Consider the following 22,975-nt stretch of genomic DNA (forward strand, 5'->3'; position numbering starts at 1 on the left):
TTGCACCCGGCGGTTGATCAGTTAACTTCTTGAGCCTATTAAACAAATTGCTGGCTGCAAAAGCGTACAGTTGTTCTGTTATTCCTGGCTCAACGCTAGTCCAACTGGATATTATGGACCTTTTAAAGAGGCCATCTATTGTTTTTCATTTCACTACAGTGTCAGTTATAACCTCATTTGTGTATACAGTAATAGGAGGTGTATGCTTTGCGACGTGTGAAATAAGCGGAAGAAAGGTTTCTTACTTTCCACCCTTCTGCAACGAAGTGTTTCATGGTAGTTCTTAGCTGTTTAAAATTATTTTGTTGCTGTGTAGGGATCGGGAAAAGAAATTGGCACTTGTAGTAGAAAGAGAGCGAGATGCAGTGGAGGGTCTGGTGAAGAGACTACAGGAGAAACAGGACGAGAGTGAGGCTAGATACAGACAGCTGCTCACTGAAAGACAGCAGCGGGCAGCTGAGTTGGCGTACGGACCCAACAACACAACTTCTGGAACAACAAATGGTTTGGCTGGAACGCCCACGGGGAACAACACAGGGTAGGTACTTTTTAAAAGTCTCACTATAATCCTAAAGAAATGTTCACTTTTTATGCACGTAATCCTTATTGATGTTCTCCTAGTTTTATATATATATGTATAGCGGACCTTTTCAGAAACTGGGAGACTATTGAAATTATGGGCTTTAAAAATAACTTTAGAGACCTGTCTTCACCAGGTTCTTTATTCATCTTGCTAATTTTGCCATGTTACACTCGATGATGGGCATCTAGAGACTGCATTAAAGCAATTTAGATGCAGCGCAAAAATTCATTCCCGTGTTAGCCCCGTTTGCTTCTTTTTTCTATTCTCAGCATAGTAAGCTCTTTTTTAATGCAACTCACATTCAAAATCAATCAGGAGTCCAACAAGGAGACCCACTGGGGCCCTTACTGTTTTCTTTAGCACTTTAGCCTATTATCAAAGAACTCGACAATAAGTTACCAAATTTTATGCAGAATTCTTGGTACCTTGATGTTGGAAGTATAGCAGGAACGGAAGAGGAGCTATGTGAATCATTAGAAGTTCTATCAACTCATGCCAACAAGTGTGGCCTTGAACTCAGAAGAGACAAGTGCGAGTTGTGGCCCACCACGGTTTTTAATTCTGTTGATAGCAGGATAAAGAGAAACAGCCAATCAGGAATCGAAATCTTGGGCACAGCAATCGGAACACCCACTTTTGTTGCATCTTGTTCAGAAAAACGGGTTAAAAAACTCGAGAAAGTATTAGACACTCTAGGCTATTTAGAGGACTCTCGGTGCGCTCTCGGAATTTGCCGTAGCTGTCTGGGTGCACTTAAATTGGTGTGTTCGTTGAGATGCAACACTCCGTCCCCTGAGAGTATTAAAATACTTTGAAAAATTTGATAATCTCCAATGGACAACTTTTGAAAATATATTGGGTTCTGTAATCAGCGATAATTCATGGGACAAGGCATGCCTGCCAATAAGCAAAACAGGAGCTGGATTTCGAAGTTCTCTGAACTAATTCAAAGCTGCTTATGTTGGTTCCTTGTCACAGTCGGCAAACATAGTAGAACAAATTAATGGAGAGAACCCAACTCACGAAAGTAGTTTCACAGACTTAGTGGAGGAGTTTAGCTTTTTGGGGATTGCTCATTTGACGCAACAGAAATTTCAAGAACAAATTGACAATACGGCTCTAAGCAACTTTATTGAAGGTCAAACCTTCACCAGAGAATAAGCTAGACTGTTATATCTTTCCCTACCTCAATCAGGATGATGGTTGACGGCAGCACCTATCCCTGCTCTTCGCTTACACCTTCAACCTAACGAGTTTCAAGCTGCTCTCAAATACTCTTTAGGAATTTCACTCTATGATTCGGATAGGAGATGTCCATATTATAAGTCAGCTATTTTGGACATATTTGGAGATCATGCCGTTTCATGTCACGGGCGTGGCGATATCTCTCGTCATGACAGAGTACGAAACGCAATAATGGCAGCTTGTTCGTCGACCAGTCTTTCCCCTGTATGTGAGCAAAAACATCTTTTGCCGAAAAACAATTCAAGACCAGGCGACGTGTATTTGCCCAATTTTATAGCAGGACAACCCGCGGCTTTAGACGTCACTATTACGTCCCAACTGCAAGCCACTCTTATCACAGATGCGGCGAGGACATGTGGTTTTGCTTTAACCCTAGCCGAAGACAGAAAGATTGGGCATTATTACCAGAAGTGCAGCGATATGGGCATCCACTTCATACCATCGGCGTTAGAAACTTCTGGCGGACTACTACTACTAGTAGTAGTATTGGTAGTAAAAGACTTGAAATTAGCAATTATGGAATTGTAACAGTACAAAGAGGGCTGTACAGAAGGTAACTAATAAATTAGTTTAAAAAAACATAAAACAAATAATGAGCTAAGATCTGCAAATAGAACAGTGGCATTTTACTGACCAAGTTCAAGGTTGATTAAAATTGTACTTGAGTCACGCAGTTTTTGAAAGAATGTCTTTGAGATTTTGAGTGTCTTGGTGGCTCAAGTAAATTGAAGACTTTTAAATCATTGATCACTGTTACAATTCGATGAAAAAATGATGATCTACCTGTTAGGTTTCTCTTATAGCCAGACGAAGACATATGTTGAACAGTGCTGCTGCGTAAAGATCTTTGATTCTGCCATTTTACCCAATGCCATTTTACCCAATGCCAACTTACCCAATTTACCTCATTGCTACTAGAATTGATACTAGATATCTACTATAATTAAAAGCTCAAAATTATATATATATATATATATATATATATATATTCAGTTCAAATTTTAGTTCAAAATTCAACTTATTGAATGCCAGTGACCAGTGTTAGAGAACACATTTTTTAATCATGGGTCCAACCGTTGTTTTAATTATTCATTTCTAACTGTGAAGGAAGACAGATTCGGAGGTCCTCTGCTCATTTTCAATTGGGGACTACTGCTTGTGAGAGTTGGTCCCCCCTCAGTTCTACCACTCTGTTGAGCATGATTGCCCAAGTGAACTCGGGTGATATCAGGCATAAGGCTGCCTCTCCGAATGGTCAGAATGTTTGCAGGACTGTTTCTCACATTGTTATCCAATGGGAACACAGGCACTGTTAAAGTGTCCATGCTTACAGGGTTGAGTTTAAAGGTTTATATTGCGTATACAGATCGTTATTTGCATGAATAATTTGCTCGTAACGTCCCAGAAAAGGAACAGAGCCTTAGTGATTCGTGCATCAATTTAGTTGGATGAAGATAAACCCTCGTACTTTTGATCAGCTAATTATTGGATAAACAATTTTTTTGCGAATACGATGAAGCGTTAGTAGAGAATACCAACTAGTAAACTGGTGCTGGGTGTTTTGGTATATTGGGTCATTTTTACGTTGGGTAAAAAATTTAGCATTGGTGCAGATGCAGAATTTTTTTCGGTATATTATAGAAGTTGATGGAAATAAATGTGACGCTGGCAGTATAAAATCTGTGATATAAAATTCTGCGATATAATATTCAGAAATCAAATTGTTCTGTTTCGTTGTTGATGAATCTACAACAAACGGGTTTCTATTTTTAATGACGATTAATTTTTTTGATAGTGTTTATTCGTCCTGAGATAATCGTGTAAATATGTGGAATTGGAAGCAATGAGTTACAATGTATGAAGAATTATAAAGCGTTAAATCAAAGCATGGTCAACGCCTGGGGCACGATGGTTCAGTAAAACTTTTCTCTGAAAATTTTTGGAGCTTAGTCCGCGAGGTGCGTTTGCACCTGGCGGTTGATCAGTTAACTTCTTGATCCTATTAAACAAATTGCTGGCTGCAAAAACGTACAGTTGTTCTGTAATTCCTGGCTCAACGCTAGTCCAACTGGATATTATGGACCTTTTAAAGAGACCATCTATTGTTTTTCATTTCACTACAGTGTCAGTTATAACCTCATTTGTGTATACAGTAATAGGAGGTGTATGCTTTGCGACGTGTGAAATAAGCGGAAGAAAGGTTTCTTACTTTCCACCCTTCTGCAACGAAGTGTTTCATGGTAGTTCTTAGCTGTTTAAAATTATTTTGTTGCTGTGTAGGGATCGGGAAAAGAAATTGGCACTTGTAGTAGAAAGAGAGCGAGATGCAGTGGAGGGTCTGGTGAAGAGACTACAGGAGAAACAGGACGAGAGTGAGGCTAGATACAGACAGCTGCTCACTGAAAGACAGCAGCGGGCAGCTGAGTTGGCGTACGGACCCAACAACACAACTTCTGGAACAACAAATGGTTTGGCTGGAACGCCCACGGGGAACAACACAGGGTAGGTACTTTTTAAAAGTCTCACTATAATCCTAAAGAAATGTTCACTTTTTATGCACGTAATCCTTATTGATGTTCTCCTAGTTTTATATATATATGTATAGCGGACCTTTTCAGAAACTGGGAGACTATTGAAATTATGGGCTTTAAAAATAACTTTAGAGACCTGTCTTCACCAGGTTCTTTATTCATCTTGCTAATTTTGCCATGTTACACTCGATGATGGGCATCTAGAGACTGCATTAAAGCAATTTAGATGCAGCGCAAAAATTCATTCCCGTGTTAGCCCCGTTTGCTTCTTTTTTCTATTCTCAGCATAGTAAGCTCTTTTTTAATGCAACTCACATTCAAAATCAATCAGGAGTCCAACAAGGAGACCCACTGGGGCCCTTACTGTTTTCTTTAGCACTTTAGCCTATTATCAAAGAACTCGACAATAAGTTACCAAATTTTATGCAGAATTCTTGGTACCTTGATGTTGGAAGTATAGCAGGAACGGAAGAGGAGCTATGTGAATCATTAGAAGTTCTATCAACTCATGCCAACAAGTGTGGCCTTGAACTCAGAAGAGACAAGTGCGAGTTGTGGCCCACCACGGTTTTTAATTCTGTTGATAGCAGGATAAGTTCTCTGAACTAATTCAAAGCTGCTTATGTTGGTTCCTTGTCACAGTCGGCAAACATAGTAGAACAAATTAATGGAGAGAACCCAACTCACGAAAGTAGTTTCACAGACTTAGTGGAGGAGTTTAGCTTTTTGGGGATTGCTCATTTGACGCAACAGAAATTTCAAGAACAAATTGACAATACGGCTCTAAGCAACTTTATTGAAGGTCAAACCTTCACCAGAGAATAAGCTAGACTGTTATATCTTTCCCTACCTCAATCAGGATGATGGTTGACGGCAGCACCTATCCCTGCTCTTCGCTTACACCTTCAACCTAACGAGTTTCAAGCTGCTCTCAAATACCCTTTAGGAATTTCACTCTATGATTCGGATAGGAGATGTCCGTATTATAAGTCAGCTATTTTGGACATATTTTGAGATCATGCCGTTTCATGTCACGGGCGTGGCGATATCTCTCGTCATGACAGAGTACGAAACGCAATAATGACAGCTTGTTCGTTGACCAGTCTTTCCCCTGTATGTGAGCAAAAACATCTTTTGTCGAAAAACAATTCAAGACCAGGCGACGTGTATTTGCCCAATTTTATAGCAGGACAACCCGCGGCTTTAGACGTCACCATTACGTCCCAACTGCAAGCCACTCTTATCACAGATGCGGCGAGGACATGTGGTTTTGCTTTAACCCTAGCCGAAGACAGAAAGATTGGGCATTATTACCAGAAGTGCAGCGATATGGGCATCCACTTCATACCATCGGCGTTAGAAACTTCTGGCGGACTACTACTACTAGTAGTAGTATTGGTAGTAAAAGACTTGAAATTAGCAATTATGGAATTGTAACAGTACAAAGAGGGCTGTACAGAAGGTAACTAATAAATTAGTTTAAAAAAACATTAATAAAACAAATAATGAGCTAAGATCTGCAAATAGAACAGTGGCATTTTACTGACCAAGTTCAAGGTTGATTAAAATTGTACTTGAGTCACGCAGTTTTTGAAAGAATGTCTTTATAAAAGATTTTGAGCTGCTTGGTGGCTCAAGTAAATTGAAGACTTTTAAATCATTGAAATCATTGATCACTGTTACAATTCGATGAAAAAATGACGATCTCCCTGTTAGGTTTCTCTTATAGCCAGACAAAGACATATGTTGAACAGTGCTGCTGCGTAAAGATCTTTGATTCTGCCTAATCGTAAAGTAATTGTCAAACTGAATGCAGCTTCTTCGACCTCTAATTGCTAAAAAGAAATTGAGATCGCGTTCAATCAAATGATAAGATATGGGAAGGCAGTTAGAGCGCCGCAATAGCGATTAGTAGTCCGTCCTACCAAAACACCATGAATGGCATTTCAGATGAAACTTCTCCATTAATCGAATATGAGACACATCTGGACTCCACACTTGTGATCCATATAGAAGCGTCGATAAAACGCAAGCATAATAAAAGTTCAATTTGACTCTGCTTGGCAGACTGTATGGTGCATTGTGCCTCAAGTAGTTGAAGTTGTTTCTCGCCCGAGATAACTTTGTGCTTATATGCAGATCCCATTTTAAATTTGACGATACTTCAAGTCCAAGATCAGATGTAGCTGTCTACCTGTTTCAGTAAATGACCAACTAGAGATAGTGTACCAGAACATTCCGGACGAAAACAGATGAATGCACATTTGCTGATATTAAAATTCAATTCATTGTCAGCACACCACTTGGAAAGCAAACGGAGACCGTTCTGACAGTTAACAAAAGCATCGTAACCTGATGACAAAAGTTTTGTATCATCAGCAAAACAGTAACAAGTGGAATCTTCAGGTAATGATGTCATCTATATACAAGAGGAATAAAAGCGAACCAAGAACGCTGCCTTGGGGTACACCACTTGTTATGTCAACAGTCGCTGACAGATGTCCATCAATTCTGGCGCGCTGAGTTCGCCCAAATAAATACGATTTGAAAAGTTTTAGAAAGCGATCATCAAGTCCAAATGATGACAATTTCGTCAGTAAAGTATTGTAGTTTACGCAATCAAAGGCTTTGGAGAAGTCTAGGTATACAACTACCTGTTCTATGTTGTTGTCAAAATTAGCGTAAAGTTCATTAAGATATACAAGTAATTGAGTAATAGTCGAATGACCGCTTCTGAATCCATGGTGCTTAGAGTTTAATTTATATCGTAATTTGGAGTACAAAAAATTGAAAATAATTTGTTCAAAAAGCAAGAACAATCTTGGAAGATTGGAGATAGGCCTATAATTTTCGACATTGTTCTTGGACTCCTTCTCGTGTATTGGGGTTACAAAAGCACATTTCCAAAATTCAGGCCACTCGCACGTTTCCAAAATGAGAGAGAATAGCTGATGAACGTGAGCCGCTAAAAATTCTGCACATGAACTCCAAACAAAAGGTGGTACATCATCACAGGTCGCAAAGGATCCCGGTAGCCTCTTTTTCATTTCTAAGCAAATTTTTGTTGTTTCTATAACAATGTCTGAGAGAAAAATGTCGGAATTGCCGCACTAGCGCTGAAACATTGCATTACCCGTCTTTTTAAATTTATATTTAAAAAATAGGTTGAATAGGTCGGCTTTTTCGTCTACGGTTTCTGCCCAAATTCCCTTCCACAAAATTTTACTGGGGTAACTGGCCCTACCGGATAACTGCTTTATTAATTTGAAGGCGTCATTCACTGTAAAATATTGAAAGGAGGACAGAATGGCAGCTTTATCAAGTTCAATAAACTCATGAGTTCTTTTTCCAATTTCGCGATGCTGCAAGAACTCGCATATCACCGTCTAGCAGATTGTAATTTGTTAAAATGGTGAACAGTCAAAGATGAGTAGTAAAATGGCATGTTCCTCCGTTTCATGCGTTTTCGTTTTAAGACAAGGGGCAGGGCATAATCAAATTTTGACTTCCAGTCAGAGCAAAAATTATCAACTTGTATGCCACATGCAGTAATTTGATGCAAATGAGTATTCAAAGACGTTTTTTATTAAAGCTGGTAACTGAGTAGTCGGATGATATTGAAGCAGAAAAACTTCACTGTGCATACTTTATGATGATGGGATTTTGATCTGAGCACGAAGAATTGAGGATCACATAGTCCCATAAATCAGAATGTAAAACGAAGACAAGATCAGGAATATTTGCTCGTTTATGGGTAGAGCTGCGAATAATTTGTTCCAGAAGATCTTGAGATAAGTAGTCCAGGAGAAATTGTTCGTCTGAATGTATAGACTTATGAGCATCCCAATTGAGTATCCGAAACAACGCGGAAACTATTGAAAAGAATAGCTAGTTTATCTGATAACAGAGGTTTCCAGCCCTCAGGACTATCAGTAGCCTTCAATCGCCTCTCTCAAACGGCATCAATAAGTGCCATGCGTGGCTCAGCTTTAATGCTGATTTAAGAGATTCGCGATTATGAGCCCGTAATGATGGGGACTGTCGCATGCAGTTATGCCGCTATGCGCAATGAGGGAGTCAAGAAAGTCCGGTTCAAGAACTCACTAACCTCAATTGATATCGGACTCACTTCGGAGCCCTTCTTAGTTTAAATGTCACCGGATGAGAGGGGACTTCAGTTAATTTTACTAGTTTTTGTCCTCATCCATCAGCAGAGAAACTTCGAAATCACCGAAGGAAACGAATTTCCTCAGACATCTAATTGAAATTACAACTGCTGCTCTTTGCGTTCTTACCTGATGAAGTGGGGAGAACTTCAGCAAAAGAGACATTTCAGGAAAGCGTTAACGATTTGTTAAAGCCTTCAATCACGAGTTTTTGTTCTCACCTGACCAAAGTGGGGAGAGTATAAACGAACATTTCATGCGTGCAAATTTGAAATGGGCAGTTTAATTTAGAATTATTGAACTGCTGATCTGTTGAATTAATTGCCATAGTTATGATAACCAAATTAATCATAATTTATAAAAATTCAAAAAAATATAATGACTTTGTAATCAGTGTTTCGAGCGGAAAAAATGTTGAAGATTATTATGATAGTGACAACTGTAGATAATAGATCCAATTATTGATCGATGCAATTATTGCAGTCGTTTATCTTTTTCGAGCAATTTTCCGAATCTCAACTTTCTCCAATTGTTAAAATTAACAGCACGACTATTTAGCCGCGACTATATAATTAAATGGCCCGTGGGACTTGATATGAAACTATCAAAACTGAACGTCGGATCTTTGAACGAAAAGATCAAAGAGCATTGGTTAAGTTAGCATTGGCTAAAATGGAATTGGTTTATGTAACCGCTTGAAAGCAATTCGCATAACGTCAGTAGCTCAACCATTCGTGGAATAGTTTTACTTGAGAAAAGGTCGAAATGGCCTTCGTTTCTACTCAGTGCTTTAGTCTTGGCTTTGATTTTTTAATTGCTCTCGAACGAAGTTTGAGGTAATTATGTTAGACCTGCTGATTTTCTTTAATGCAATTTTTCTTTCGACCAATTCTTTGTCTGATCGTTTTTCGTCTTCAAAAACGAGATAAACAGGTAAGGCCCGGAAGTTCTAGGCAATGCCCATGTAAGGTCCATTAAGTTTTCTGAAAGCTGAAACTGTTTAAGAGCCATGAATTCAGGTTGTGAAGAGCAGTTTTCACTCCCTCCTCCCTCAGTTAAGCTAAGTTAACTCCCTAAGCCTCTGCTGATTACCGACGAACCCATCCGCTCATTTTTTGAGAGCAATGTGCTCGACGTTAGTCGATTATTATTAGCGGCCGTCAACCTCTCAACGGCTATTATTTAGCCGCTCTCCTTTTTTACAATCAAAGAACTGGATTGTATTGGTGCTGTCTTTTTTAGATGCTTTCACACTTTTTTCATGACTTTGAGCTTTCGAAACGGGATAACAGGTAAAGCTCAGTGGGCATCAATTTTCATTCGAGGCGTTTAGAGGCCTTTTTTGGTTTTTTTGCAATCCATCAATTACATGTTTACACATTTTTCCATGACTCTGAGCTTTCAAAACGGGATAAACAGGTAAAGCTTAGCGGCATCAAATTTTATTAGAAGCCATCAGCTGCATTGGGTAGTCCCTCAAGTGCTTGTAGTGATGATACTATTGGGAAGGCCGTCATTCAAGTTTAAAAGTCATTTTTAGAAGTTTTGAGCTCAAAATGTTGCAGTTTTGTCGCGTTTTTTGACAAATTTTTTGTAGGACCATCTAAAATTGCGGTTTGTAAAAAATGATAAAGGTCTTCTGCAAGACATAATTCCAAACAGAGCACACCAAACATATTCTAATTTTAATAAGCCGCGAAGTGATAGTGGTTATTATTGCGGACAACGTGTTTTTTTTTCTAATTCGTCGCCGTCCCCATCGATGATTCTTGTGACCTGACTTGAAATTGACTTTTTCAAAAACAATGATTTCTACAGCTTTACAGTTAAAATTTGTGTGCGTGACGTCATTTTTTCTGCTTATAGGTCAATTGCGTGTCTTACCTCACTCAAAAAAATGACCTCTGAACGCGTTTAATGGACTTTAATTTTATGAGAGTTTACTAATTGAAGGTCAATAGTGTAAATCTAAGTAGTGCCAAATTTTTATTTTAGAGTCTTGAGTTTTTGATTTCAGATATTAATTTTGAAAAAGCTCCATTAGAGCTTTTCACTTATAGAGCGTATTTATCGCTTAAAAATGACAGTCATATTCTAACCAAAAACTTTAGTGGTTTATTAAAGGGCTGGTGGTCAATTTGTCTGTCTTATTTCTTAAGTTGTTTCAATTCATGGAAGGCCACAAGCGTCTATCATACAAATTTTTTTGAAAATTTGCCACTGCATAGTTTCTACTGGTAATTGAGTGGATTTCAACTTTTTCATGTCAGGAGTTTTAGCAATTTATGATAAGTTTGCAATTTCTATCAAATTTTTTCGTCATTTTGTGCGTTTTTCCAGAATCTGGGGCCAGAAAATATCTTCCACGATCTCATACTAGGTTACTGAATAATTTTATTGGCAATGAAATGGTTTTCAATTTTCTTGCAAATTTTAGCAATTTTCCGATAAATTTTGCAATTTCATCATTTTCGAATTTTTGTCATATTTTGAGATTCCCAGGCCCAGGGTTCAAGTAACCTCCTCTAGGTTTGCATACTATGTTACTGCATAGTTTCTAGTGGTAATTGAGCGGTTTTCAACATTTTATTGTCCCGATTGTTTGTTCGAAATTTGTCATTTTTTGAGTTCATCTAGCTCCAGGTAACGGGGATGCTCAAGGATTTGATAGTAGGTTACTGCATGGATACTGAAGAGATTAATATTATCAATTTTAGCAATATTTTAATGAAATTTTAATGAAAGATTCGAGAAACAGTCAACAGAAATGGTTTTGAAGATAATAATTTCTCAAAATTTGAAAACTTTTGGGTTTTTGCAATTTTGGGTTTTTTTCTATCTTTAGTTTTTCTTTCTTAATTGGCCAATTAACCCCTTTCAAGGCTTGTGCGGTGGTTAGTGGGTATTCTTAAGTGGATGAATTTTGACCTTTAAGTAAAAGATACAAGAGTTAGATCAATGGTTTTATTTTTATTTAGTTTGGCCGTTTTAGTTTCCCAAATTTTGAGATTGTTTGTCTTTTTGGCTGGCATTGTTCAATTCATCTGCTAGTCAGGTTCTGCTACATTAGTTCTAAGTTTAATCAATTCTTCTGAATGTATGTCGGTTATGTTTTTTTGAATTTGCTCTATCTTTTGATCACGTTTTTCGTTTTACATCTATTTTTAAGCTTGACTTCTAACTTACCACACTCATTGTTACAACTGAATTGATTTTCAAGTGCTCTCAAACGAAGTTTGTAGCAATTATATTAGTCCTATCGGTCTTTTCCATGCGTTTTTTTGCTTGACCGATTTTTCGTCTTACACATTTGACTTTTCGTCCTCAAAAACGGTATAGCCAGGTAGCGCCCAGAGGGCATTAAGTGCTCTTAGAGCCTGTTAGCTCACTAGACTCCTAGTATGCGATCATAGAAACTGTTTTGGAGACTTATACTTTTGTCGTGAAGGATAGTTTGACACCCCCCCCCCCCCCCCCCCCTACCATATTAGCCCACCTCTCACTTCAGCCCCCATCCCCAGTTCTGCACATCCTTCTGGCCGTAAGGACCCCATGCAGCCGAAAACCGCCCTCCCACGCCCCACCCCCGCTGCTCTCACCTCACGCCCATTCAATTAAGCTAAAGCTAGACTTACTATACCGTTGTTAGCTACTGACTAAGCCAACCGATCACCGGTCGTTTGAGAGAATTTCGCCCGACGTTAGTCAGTTATGTTAATTCTTTCACGCATTAAATTACGCAATTTGGTGAATACTATCAAAGTCAAAAGAGCAAAACCAAAAGAAACGGGATAAACCGATAATTAAGTCATTGAGCATTAGGTTATCAAAGTTCATTAGTGTTCGCTAGCTGAAATTGGTATTAAGCTTATTAGCTTTCAGTTTAGAAGTTGAATTAAGTAAAGTTTTAGATTCTAACTGAAACTGCACGCCAAATGAGAAAACTTATTGACACTGAAAAAAAAGAGAAAATTCGGTCAATTTCTGTTTTCGTTTTTTGTGTTTCAATCCCGATGTGCATCAAGCGCATCAACGGCGGCTATTTTCCAGCGATGTGCCGGCTTTGACTGATTTTCGCGTGATGTCATTTTTCACAAATTTTTATTGGAGTGAGTTTTCTCTTCATTCGAGTAAATAGTTTAAACGATGCTCCCTTACCTGACCAGGCTAAAGGAAGCTACAATAATCGAATTGAGTTCCATCAAAGTTTGGAAGGCATTTCATTTTTCAAATATTAGGTAGCATCATTGTGTTATCGTGTAGCAACCTCAACGTGTATTCACTGTTTCATGTTAGGATTCAAGTTTTTAATTAATTTTTGGTAATTTGGAATTGAAATCAGACATCTAAAACATCAATTCCTATGTTCTCTTCCTAAAAATAATGTTGCAAATAAAGATGAGTGGTAATTGTATGTTTAGCAGGAGACATATTCACAAACGGTTTGTTGGAACGTACATTCTTTGCTCACAATGGACAACAATAACCCACTCCTATTATCTACGTTGTACCGAATCAGTTCGAGTTAAATTTGCACCTTTTAGTTGACGTGTTTGTATTCATTCTCTAATCAATTTTTTGATTAAATGCCCAATAAGATGCATCCATTGCAGCGCTCCAATCAACGGAAGCAGTGATGGGACCAGCATGTCTGCAGCACAAGTTGGTGAATCCATCGAGAAGACTAATCTAGTGGGCTCTTCAGTTAACACTAGTCTCGCTGCACCAAGTTTGGAACCATTTGCGACCCAGAAAATGTGCCACTTGTGCAATGTACAGGTGAGACGCGCATTCTTTTCAAAGTACTGATTCCTGAAGGGCATTAGTAGCCGCCGTCATCTCAAATGGTTATAATTTAGTGAATAGTTTGACGCGTGAAATTTCTTAGTTTTGAATAGATTCTCGGTTTTCGAGATACGTTTTATTGCTCTAGTACGAATTTTGAAGCAATTAATATAAACGTGTCTTTGTGCAAATTTTTTGCTTGACGGTTTTAAATTTTTTGCTTGACGGTTTTTCTCTTGAACATTCTATCGATTTCACCTGTCGAGCGATCTTATGCTTGGCTTCTTGATTTTTGCTCGATCTAAATTGCTATTCTTATTCAGAAATTAAATTTGTTATTAAACCGAAAAACTACATTCCAACACGGAATGTCCGACATTTTGTCCGACCTAATTCAATTTTTTCCGGCAGTTTTCCATTTTCTCTTGAATGCTACCAAATTGTGATTCATTGCTCTTGATTGAAGTTTGAAGCAATTCGTGTAAACATGTGTCTTTTTGCAAAATGTTGGCCTGGGCGTTTTGGTCTAGAACATTTTAAATCGATTTCACTTCTCGAGTGACTATTGCACGCTTCACTTCTTAATTTTTGGGTGATATAAATTCAGAAACTAAGTCTGTCGCAAGAAGCAAACCGATTGTGAGATAGGATATCACAAGGACTGATATCCGAATGGTTAATACGGAGGTCTAGCATGCTGAAGGATGCAGATTCTATAGCTTAGTGGATTTAATATCAACTATAAGGAAAAATTCCCCTCCCTAGTGGTATTAATATCAACCATAAGGAAAATGTTATGTAGGCAACAGCCCCCTATGAATTAAATTACCGCGCCTGTTTTTCGAGAGCAATTTTTCCTACGTTAGTCCGTTTATGTTACATATGTTCTAATTTTGCATTGTTTCATTGGTTTCAATCCCTCAATGGTCAGCTAACAGTTTGTTTAGACTTTTCCATACTTTTTGCTGTTTTGGTTGTCTAGTGACTTAGTCTGAGTAATGACATATCTCATAAGTTTCCTAATAAAGCGCTATTCCTTGTTAATTGCTCTTCAACGCAGTTCATAGCAATTATTGTAAACATATTGGTCTTTTTTATGCAAATTTTCCGCTTCACCCTTTGTTTTTCTTCTAGAACATTCTTTGACTTCTCAAGTGACTTTTTCACGCTTTCGTTCTCATTTTTTAGTAATCTCTATTGTTCTCACTCCAAAGTATAGCTTGTTGCTAAAATAAAACGATTGCAGCATAGCAACAAGCAGGTACGGTTAGCCGAGTGGGCAGTGTTTCGGGTGATGGATCGGTAGTTCCATGGTTCGAATCCAGGCTTGGACAACTGTTTTTGCACCCATAAAGAAAAATTGATCAATGCTACAGCCCCTGAATTAAAATGCCTCTCCTTTCGTTCGAGAGCAACTCTTCCGATATTAGTCAGTTTTTTTGTTCTCGATTTTGCAAGGTCTAATTTGCCCTATAATGAGGTATATTTGAGCAATTTGCGTTGAAATTAATGGTTTTAACGACTTTGACACTAGTTTTTAAAAGTATTGGCAATTATTTGGATTCCATCTTTTGTAGTTGTTTTCTTCTATCACTTGGTATCATTAATGACGCGTCTCATTGGCTATTTAAATAGGCGTCTTTCAGTTCAGGTTATGATTTAATTTGTAGTCTAATGGATTTTTCGACTTTGACATTAACTTGTTTTCAAAAAAAAATACCAGTGGTTTCTTGGATCTGGCCCGGAAATGTTTTGAAAAGGTTTTTTTTAGATTTCGCCAGCTTTTGAATATTTTTTCTTGCTCGGTCTTTTTCTTCATTAATGACAGGTCTCATTTGCACTCTATTGAGACGTATCTGTATCCGTTTAAGGATGTTAATTGATTTCTATTGTTTTTGTCTTTACGAAATTAGTTGTATTTTTGATTTGTCGCCTTTTTTTGTTGTTGCTTTTGTTACGTGGTCGCTGGAAAAAGATTGTATCTGATTTTCATTGATGGATAGTGCAAATTATGCTAAGCGTTCCAGGTTTTAGTTGCGTGTTTGAATGACTTTGATACAACTTATTTCATACATATTAGTGAAAATCGCGTTTTGCTAAATTTCATTTGTCTTGTCATTTTACTTTGTCTCTGTGGTTTTCTACAATGTCAGTGTTTGCTTTCTAAAGTCCAATGTGCAAATGTTTTTAGGCGTTGACCTTGTTGGACCTAATAACTTCACAAGCCTATTTTTATAAAAAGAAATGAAATAGACTTTTGTATTGTTCTGTTTATTTTCCTGTGCCTTTTTTATTCTAAATCTAGAACATTCTTTGGTTTTTCAAGTGACTTTGTCACGCTGTTATTTTTGTTTCTGATTGATTTCAATTGCTCTCATTCCGAAGTTAAATTTGTAGCTAGAATAAGATCAAATCGATTGTAAGATGCAGTCCCTGAATTAAATTGCTCCGCCGGTCGTTCGAGAGCAATTTGTCCCACGTTAGTCAATTTATGTTATTGACCGTTTAAGGATGTCAATTGATTTCTATTGTTTTTGTCTTTACAAAATTAGTTGTATTTTTGATTTGTCGCCTGTTTTTGTTGTTGCTTTTGTTACGTGGTCTCTGAAAAAAGTTTGTATCTGATTTTCATTGATGGATAGTTCAAATTATGCTAAACATTCGAGGTTTTAGTTGCGTGTTTGAATGACTTTGATACCACTTATTTCCTACATATTAGTGAAAATCGCTTTTTGCTAAATTTCATTTGTCTTGTCGATTTAATTTGTCTCTGTGGTTTTCTACAATGTCAGTGTTTGCTCTCTAAAGTCCAATGTGTAAACCTTTTTAGACGTTGACCTTGTTGGACCTAATAACTTCACAAGCCTGTTTTTCTAAAGCGAAATGAAATAGACTTTTGTATTGTTCTGGTTGTTTTCCTGTGCCTTTTTTATTCTAAATCTAGAACATTCTTTGATTTTTCAAGTAACTTTGTCACGCTTGTATTTTCATTTCTGATTGATTTCAATTGCTCTCATTCCGAAGTTAAATTTGTAGCTAGAATAAGATCAAATCGATTGTGAGATGCAGCCCCTGAATTAAATTGCTCCGCCTGTCGTTCGAGGGCAATTTTTCCGACGTTAGTCAATTTATGTTATTTTAAAGAGGCTGATTGTTTCGTATTTACTTTGTTCAATTCTTTGAATTGTAGTTGAGTCCTTCTATGTTTTTTACTTAGCTATTGAAAAGTTTGTTTCGCTTTGACGATTTGCTTGAATTTTTTTTTACTTTCTGGGCCACTATTCTCTTATTCTAGTGCTTTTAAACAGCAGTTTCAGCAGAACAATCTAAAATGAACCAAAAACAGAATCAGAGGTAGAAACGGGATAAATCCATGAAACCCAGTTTTTAATCCCCCCTTTTGAGCTTTGTTCTAATCAGTTTTTATTACCAGATCTAATGTTAATTGGTTTTGACACCATTCCCGGTATACTCTCATGAAGAAACACGAGTTTGTCTGGCTACAAAGTCAATATTGTTCGTAAGTTGAAAAGTTTTCTTTGCAAATCAATATTTATTCGGTTGTGTTAATTTCGAGTATGGTTATGGGTATTTTTTCCTCCAACTTAGAGGCAATATATCGACTTCCTTAATTTTGGAACTGTCGTCTGCTCAGTACTTCGTATTTCCGTTCACGTCCAGAAAGGCTGGTTAGACCCTTCAAAATGATGGACATTGAAATTTTCTGATTTATTCTTTTTTCCCACTCGCACCTTAGCAGGCATAAACTTTAATCCCCCAATAGTGCGTGCTATATTTCACAGATTAACGGGGAATGTACTATAAACTGTGATTTGTTCCATTGCACTGTTAAGATTGAGAGCAATAATCAGATTACGTAAGGCAAAACTTAACAGAATTGCGTAAGGTAGATTACGTAGGCATGATTTGTGCACAGATCAGGCTGCCAGAAGCGATACAATATTTGTGGGATTGGTTGCTGCTATTTTTAGTTGAAATCCGAGGTGCATTTGACGAGTCACAAGAAAGGGAAGAAGCATCTAGAGGCTATCGGGAAAGAACTTAACAGAACCGAACCTGTAACTGAGGAAGAAGCGGTGAGAACATGCTTTATAAATTTCAGCTGTTTAAAGAAAGATCTACTAACTAAGTGCAGTGGTTTTTAATCTCTTCTAAAGAAAAAATGATTTCAACTTTTTACTTTTTTGCAACAATGCATTTTTTGCAAAATCTAAATGGCTTTTGCAAAGTTTTTATAGCTGCGAAGCTGTAAGCTGAGCGGAGTTATATTGCGGTGCTCTTGGTTTTTTTTAAATAGCCGCGTCCTCAATTCCAGGCGGCTATTATAGCGCTTCTAATTTTTTACAATTCAAAGAATTTGAATTGTACTGGGGCGCTGTCTTTTTTTTAAGATCTGTTCACACATTTTCATGATTTTTTGAAGTCAAATTGGAGTAGTGATTTTGGTCACGCCGAAACAGGAAATGGAGCGAAGAAGCGAGTGGTTTTGCGGCGTGAATTTTTTTCGCTCTAATTTTAAAGTAGAGTGAGAAAACGGTGTTTGAACAAAAATTCGGTTTCTCGGTAGTGATTTTTTGTTCACATGCGGCAATTTCACTCTGATTTTTACTGTGTTTTTTTTTCAATTTTTTGGATCGGATTTTTTCTAAATGGTTTTCCCAATCCATTCACAGCTCATTCTAGGCCTAATTTTTTTGTTTGAATTAAATTTTAATTTCTCGCTAGTGGTTTTTTTGTTCACATGCGGCATTTTGACATTGATTTTCTGTTTTTATTCCTATTTTTTGATCTGATTTTTAAAAAAATGGTTTTCTCAATTCACTCATAGTCCATTCTAAGTCTAGTTTTTCTGTTTAGTCAATGAAAATTCTTTGAATTGTACGTCAGGACTTGTCCTGCTATGTTTTTTACTTCGTCTAAAAGATTTTTTTTTCGTCTTACCCTGACTTCTTGGAATTTTCAATGACTTACCTCACTAAAAAATGACTTCTGAACTCACTTAAGGAACTTTAAATTTTATGAACATTTACTTGTTAAAGGTCAATAGTGTGCATCTAAGTAGTGCCAAACATATATGCCCTAATTCTTGATTATTAGAGTCTTGACTTTTTGATTATGAATATTAATTTTGGGATCTTCTCCGTTTGTGCCCCCAGTACGTTATGCGCCCCCAGTTACAGAGCACGTGCCATTACATAGTAAGTCATTATGTAAAAAATATTGCACGTGCATCTGAGGGGTGCAAATAATATGCGCCCACTAAGCTGAGGGGTCACAAACGGAAGAGATCCTAATTTTGAAAAGCTCTATTAGGGCTTTCTCTTTATAGAGCTTATGTGTCTCATAAAAATGACAGTCCAAAGCTAACCCAAAAAGTCTAGTGGTCTATTAAAGGACTGGGGGTCGATCTGTCTATCTAATCTCTTGTTGTTTCAATTCATGGAAGGCCCCAAGCGTCTATCGCGGCTGTTTTCCGGCAATCTGCCGGTTATGTTTTACAATTCAAAGAATTTGAATTTTACTGGGGCGCTGTCTTTTTTTAAGATCTGTTCATACATTTTCATGATTTTTGAAGTTAAATTGGAGTAGTGATTTTGGTCACGCCGAACCAGGAAGTGGAGCGAAAAAGCGAGTAATTTTTGCGGCGTGAAATTTTTTCGCTCTAATTTTAAAGTAGAGTGAGAAAACGGTGTTTGAACAAAAATTCTTTTTCTCGCTTGTGGTTTTTGTTCACATGCGGCATTTTTACATTGGTTTTTTTTATTTTATCTGTTTTTTTAGAAATGGTTTTCTCAATTCACTAATAGTCCGTTCTAGGTCTATTTTTCTGTTTAATCAATGAAAATTCTTTGAATTGTATGTCAGCACTTGTCCTGCTATGTTTTTTTCGTCGTCTGATGCTCTATTTTGTCTGATACTCAATAAAATGACTTTTGCACTTTAAAACTTAAGTTTATTTTGAATTAATTTAAGGTCAAAGGAACTCATATGTGTAATAAAGGTCCCCAATGAGAAGGCTTCTGCACAACGAATTACAACAAGCTTTATTAATTTATTGCTTTATTTTTGTACATAGCTTTTAGAGCGGCGTCGATAACTTTTTCAACTTATATCTGTATCTGTTTCTATCTCTTTTATACGGCACGCAAGTATGTTCTTTCGCAGCTATTCCGGCAATATGCCGGCTATGTTCAATTCAAATTAGAGATGATCTTTATTCGTGGATGTTTTGCTAGGTATATGCTAGGTTAACTTTAGTTTTTGCTAGAGATTAACTGCAACTTGTTTGTAACTGAGAGGTATGATTTCATTGAATCTCATGAATGTTACAGGAGCGGCTGAACAGCAAGTACATAGGTGATATTTTGCCAAAAGAAGTGCAAGAGCAGAAGACAAATGCAGCAGATGATAAGAAACTACAAGAGAGGCTCGACAATATGAAGAAGAAGTTGAAGAAGGTGAAAACAAGAATGAACCAACGTGCCAAAGAGTTCGAGTTGCAATTGGCCAATTCGGATTCAAAAGACAGAAGTTTGTCCGAAAGGTCGAGCGAAAACAAGTCAAAAATCCAGAAAAATCTGAAAGAAATCAACAAGTTGATATCTGCACCCAGCTCTGGTACTTGGCCTGAAAATAAAGTGTCGGTGCTAGATCGGTCATTGGGAGAACTTGATCGGATGTTTGCGAAGACAGTCAACATCAAACAATTGGAAGTTAGTTTGGCCGGTTCTTTTTTGATACCTAAATTCACATTTTAAAAAACGTTGAGTTCAATACCATCATCAATGTTTGAATTTTATTAAATTGTTTTTAAAAAAAGAAAACGTGATTAGTATTCCTTGTTTTAATAGAGGCCTTCAATTGGTGCTTTTTGCTCTTTTCAGAGTGCTGGGGACGCTGACCGCAACTGCTTCCGAGAACAGTCTGGATTTGCTGTCATTTGCCGAGTTCTCCTTCTCGCCAACGAGAACTTCCAAAAATCAATTGTCACATTGCCTGCCAAGTAAGATTCTTTCGTCGAGCCTTCATATTCTGCGCTGTAAACTTGTGCTCAAGTTGTACTTGTGCGCATAATTTTACATTTCATTCAGACATTCGTATGTTTCATTCGAAGTTCGTATGGTTTGACAGATTCGAACATTTTTTTCGCGGCCTCTTTAGATTCTGGTTTATGTTCGTCGTTAACTGAATGTTTAAATGCTCTCAAACGAAGTTTGAAGCAATTATATTAGTCCTGTCGGTTTTTTTAATGCCATTTTTCGCTTGAACGATTTTTCTTCTGACGCTTTTGACTTTTCGTCCTCAAAAACGGGATAAACAAGTAGCGCCCAACGGGCATTAAGTGCTCTCAGAGCCTTTCAATTCTGTTTCAGCTCCAGCTCAAACTGTTTTCGAGACTTATACTTATGGTGTGAATGGTGGTTCTTAGAGGTTGAAGACACCCTCGCTGTGCCCCCCCGCCCCAATATTGCCCACCCCTCTTCTCCCTCAATGCCCATCAACCCCCCCCCCCCCCCGTGCCCCCCGTGGCTATGTTCAAACAAGCGATCGCTAAAAACACGCTATTTTATTAATAGCCGCGAAGCGATAGCTGAGGCTATTATTGGCCTTCTCTTGGTTTTTTTAATAGCCGCCCTCATCTTCTCAGCCGGCTATTATAGCGCTCCTATTTTTTTTACTTCGTCGAATAAAAAAATGTTTCGCTTTACCTCATTTTGCCGCCTTTTCAGCATTTTGCGTGAAATATTTTTGACTTCTCTAGGCTAGTTTCTCTCTTCTCTCATTCTGCTAAAAGTGATTTTGAACATCAGTTGCTCAGCAAAGCAATTCAAAATGAACAGAGTCAGTATAAAAAATTGAAGTCAGAAATAGAAACGGGATAAACCCATAAAGCCCAATTTTAGATGCCCGCTATTTGAACGTCGTTCCTATAAGTATTAGTTACCTCTCTCTAATGCTTATTGTTATTGATAGTAGCCCCTGTAGCCTCTCTCTAAGAAACAGAAGTATGTTCAACTACGAAATGCCATCAAAATAAATCGGACTTAAAAAAATGTTTTTGTACAAAAATCTTTTTTTTTCAATATCTTCTGTTATTTCAATCCCAATCATGCTTATTGGAATCAACGGCGGCTATTTTCCGGCAATCTGCCGGGTATGTTTATTTATTTTGTCGTCAAGATTTTTGTTAAGCCCATATGACGTCACAACCACTTAAAATCTGCTTTTTGTTCAATCGTTCATGCAATTTCAACTGAATTGCGTGCGTGACGTCATTTTTCACTCTTAGTGAAGCTAGTTTTTTTATTATTCATTTGCGTGATTAAATTGTTGGTCAAACGTGACTTAACTCACTCTTAAAAATGACTTCCTCACTCTGAATGACTTTTCTTTGCTTTAATTCAAAGAGATAAGGTCAAATGAGTGCTTGTCACTCTAATTGAATGCTATTTAAGAGCAGCTAATAGAAACAGTAATAAGTAATACAGATTCTTAATCAAAATTCAACAGCTGAGCCCTTAATGAAAAGTATAAGTTTCTTTTTTGGTCTGTCTTTTATCTTCTTTTTGAGACTACAGAGCTATGAAGCTATTACGGTTGATTTCTGGCTATTTGCTAGCTATGTTACTAATTTTCACAATTTTTTTCAAGCTTTTTGAAAATTTGTCGTTTTTGAGTTCTTTCAGCCCTAGGTGTCAAGGAACCTCCTCTAGGGTTTTATAATAGGTTACTGCATAGGTTTTAGTGACAGTGGATTGGTTTCAACTTTTTAACAGCACAAATTTTAGCATTTTTTTGACAAAAGGTGCAAGTTTTTTTCAATTTTATTAACATTTATTTTTCATTATTCACGTCTTTCCAGACGCAGGGGCCAGAAAACGTCGTTAAGGGTTTAATAATTAGTTACTGAAAAAGAATTGCCATGGAATATCTTTCAATTTTTTAATTTTACAAATTTTGGCAATTTTTTTGATAAAACTTGCATTTTTTCACGTTTTTGGAAAATTTTGTCCGTTTTTAGGTTTGTCCAGCCCCAAGAGCCGATGAATCTCCTCTGACGTTTGAAAATAGGATACTGTAAAGTTTCTAAATTTAATGGAACTTTTTTCATGATTTCAACACCAGAATTTTTAGCATTTTTTTTGCAAATTTTTTTTTAATTCAGTTTTTGGACATCGTCATTATTTAGGTTTTTCAGCCTCACAGAAATTTTCCGTTAGGATTTGATAATAAATCACTAGCAAATGTTTTTTGGCTATGGATTGTTTAACTTTTATTATCACAAGTTTTGGCAGTTTTTGGGTTTCTCTAGCTTCAAGAGCCGCATAGCCTCTAAGGTTTGATTATAGGTTACTGCATAGCTTCTAGATGCAATGGAATATATTTATGGATTTTAATATCAGCATTTTTAGAAATTGAATTTGAGTTTTTTATCGTTTTTTCCGGCACCAGGGTTCTTGGGACCTCCTCCAAGGTTTGATGATAAGCTGTCGCATAGTTTCTAGAGTTAATGGAATGGTTATTAGTTGCTCTTGAACGCAGTTCATAGCAATTATTGTAAACGTGTGTGTCTTTTTTTACGCAAATTTTTCGCTTGACTATTTTGCGCTATTCTCCTAGAACATTCTTTGACTTCTCAAGTG

General features: G+C 37.2%; 2 protein-coding genes across 2 annotated transcripts in view; one reads left to right on the forward strand and one right to left on the reverse strand.

Annotated features, from left to right (window-relative positions):
• The window catches only part of LOC142341737 (S phase cyclin A-associated protein in the endoplasmic reticulum-like), a 636,081-nt gene that overhangs the window by 504,984 nt on the left and 108,122 nt on the right, over positions 1 to 22,975 (forward strand). The window contains exons 13-19 of the mRNA XM_075392909.1: positions 317 to 538; positions 4,217 to 4,252; positions 8,212 to 8,250; positions 13,172 to 13,304; positions 17,303 to 17,407; positions 19,664 to 20,044; positions 20,216 to 20,334. Of these exons, the coding sequence (XP_075249024.1) occupies positions 317 to 538; positions 4,217 to 4,252; positions 8,212 to 8,250; positions 13,172 to 13,304; positions 17,303 to 17,407; positions 19,664 to 20,044; positions 20,216 to 20,334 (1,035 nt within the window). The remainder of the gene's footprint in view (positions 1 to 316; positions 539 to 4,216; positions 4,253 to 8,211; positions 8,251 to 13,171; positions 13,305 to 17,302; positions 17,408 to 19,663; positions 20,045 to 20,215; positions 20,335 to 22,975) is intronic.
• LOC142341735 (26S proteasome regulatory subunit 10B) overlaps positions 1 to 22,975 on the reverse strand; it is a 400,468-nt gene that overhangs the window by 126,886 nt on the left and 250,607 nt on the right. The gene's annotated exons all lie outside the window — the stretch shown is intronic.

Source organism: Convolutriloba macropyga, chromosome 6 (genome assembly GCF_964194025.1).
Source record: "Convolutriloba macropyga chromosome 6, txConMacr16.3, whole genome shotgun sequence".
NCBI lineage: Eukaryota > Metazoa > Xenacoelomorpha > Acoela > Convolutidae > Convolutriloba > Convolutriloba macropyga.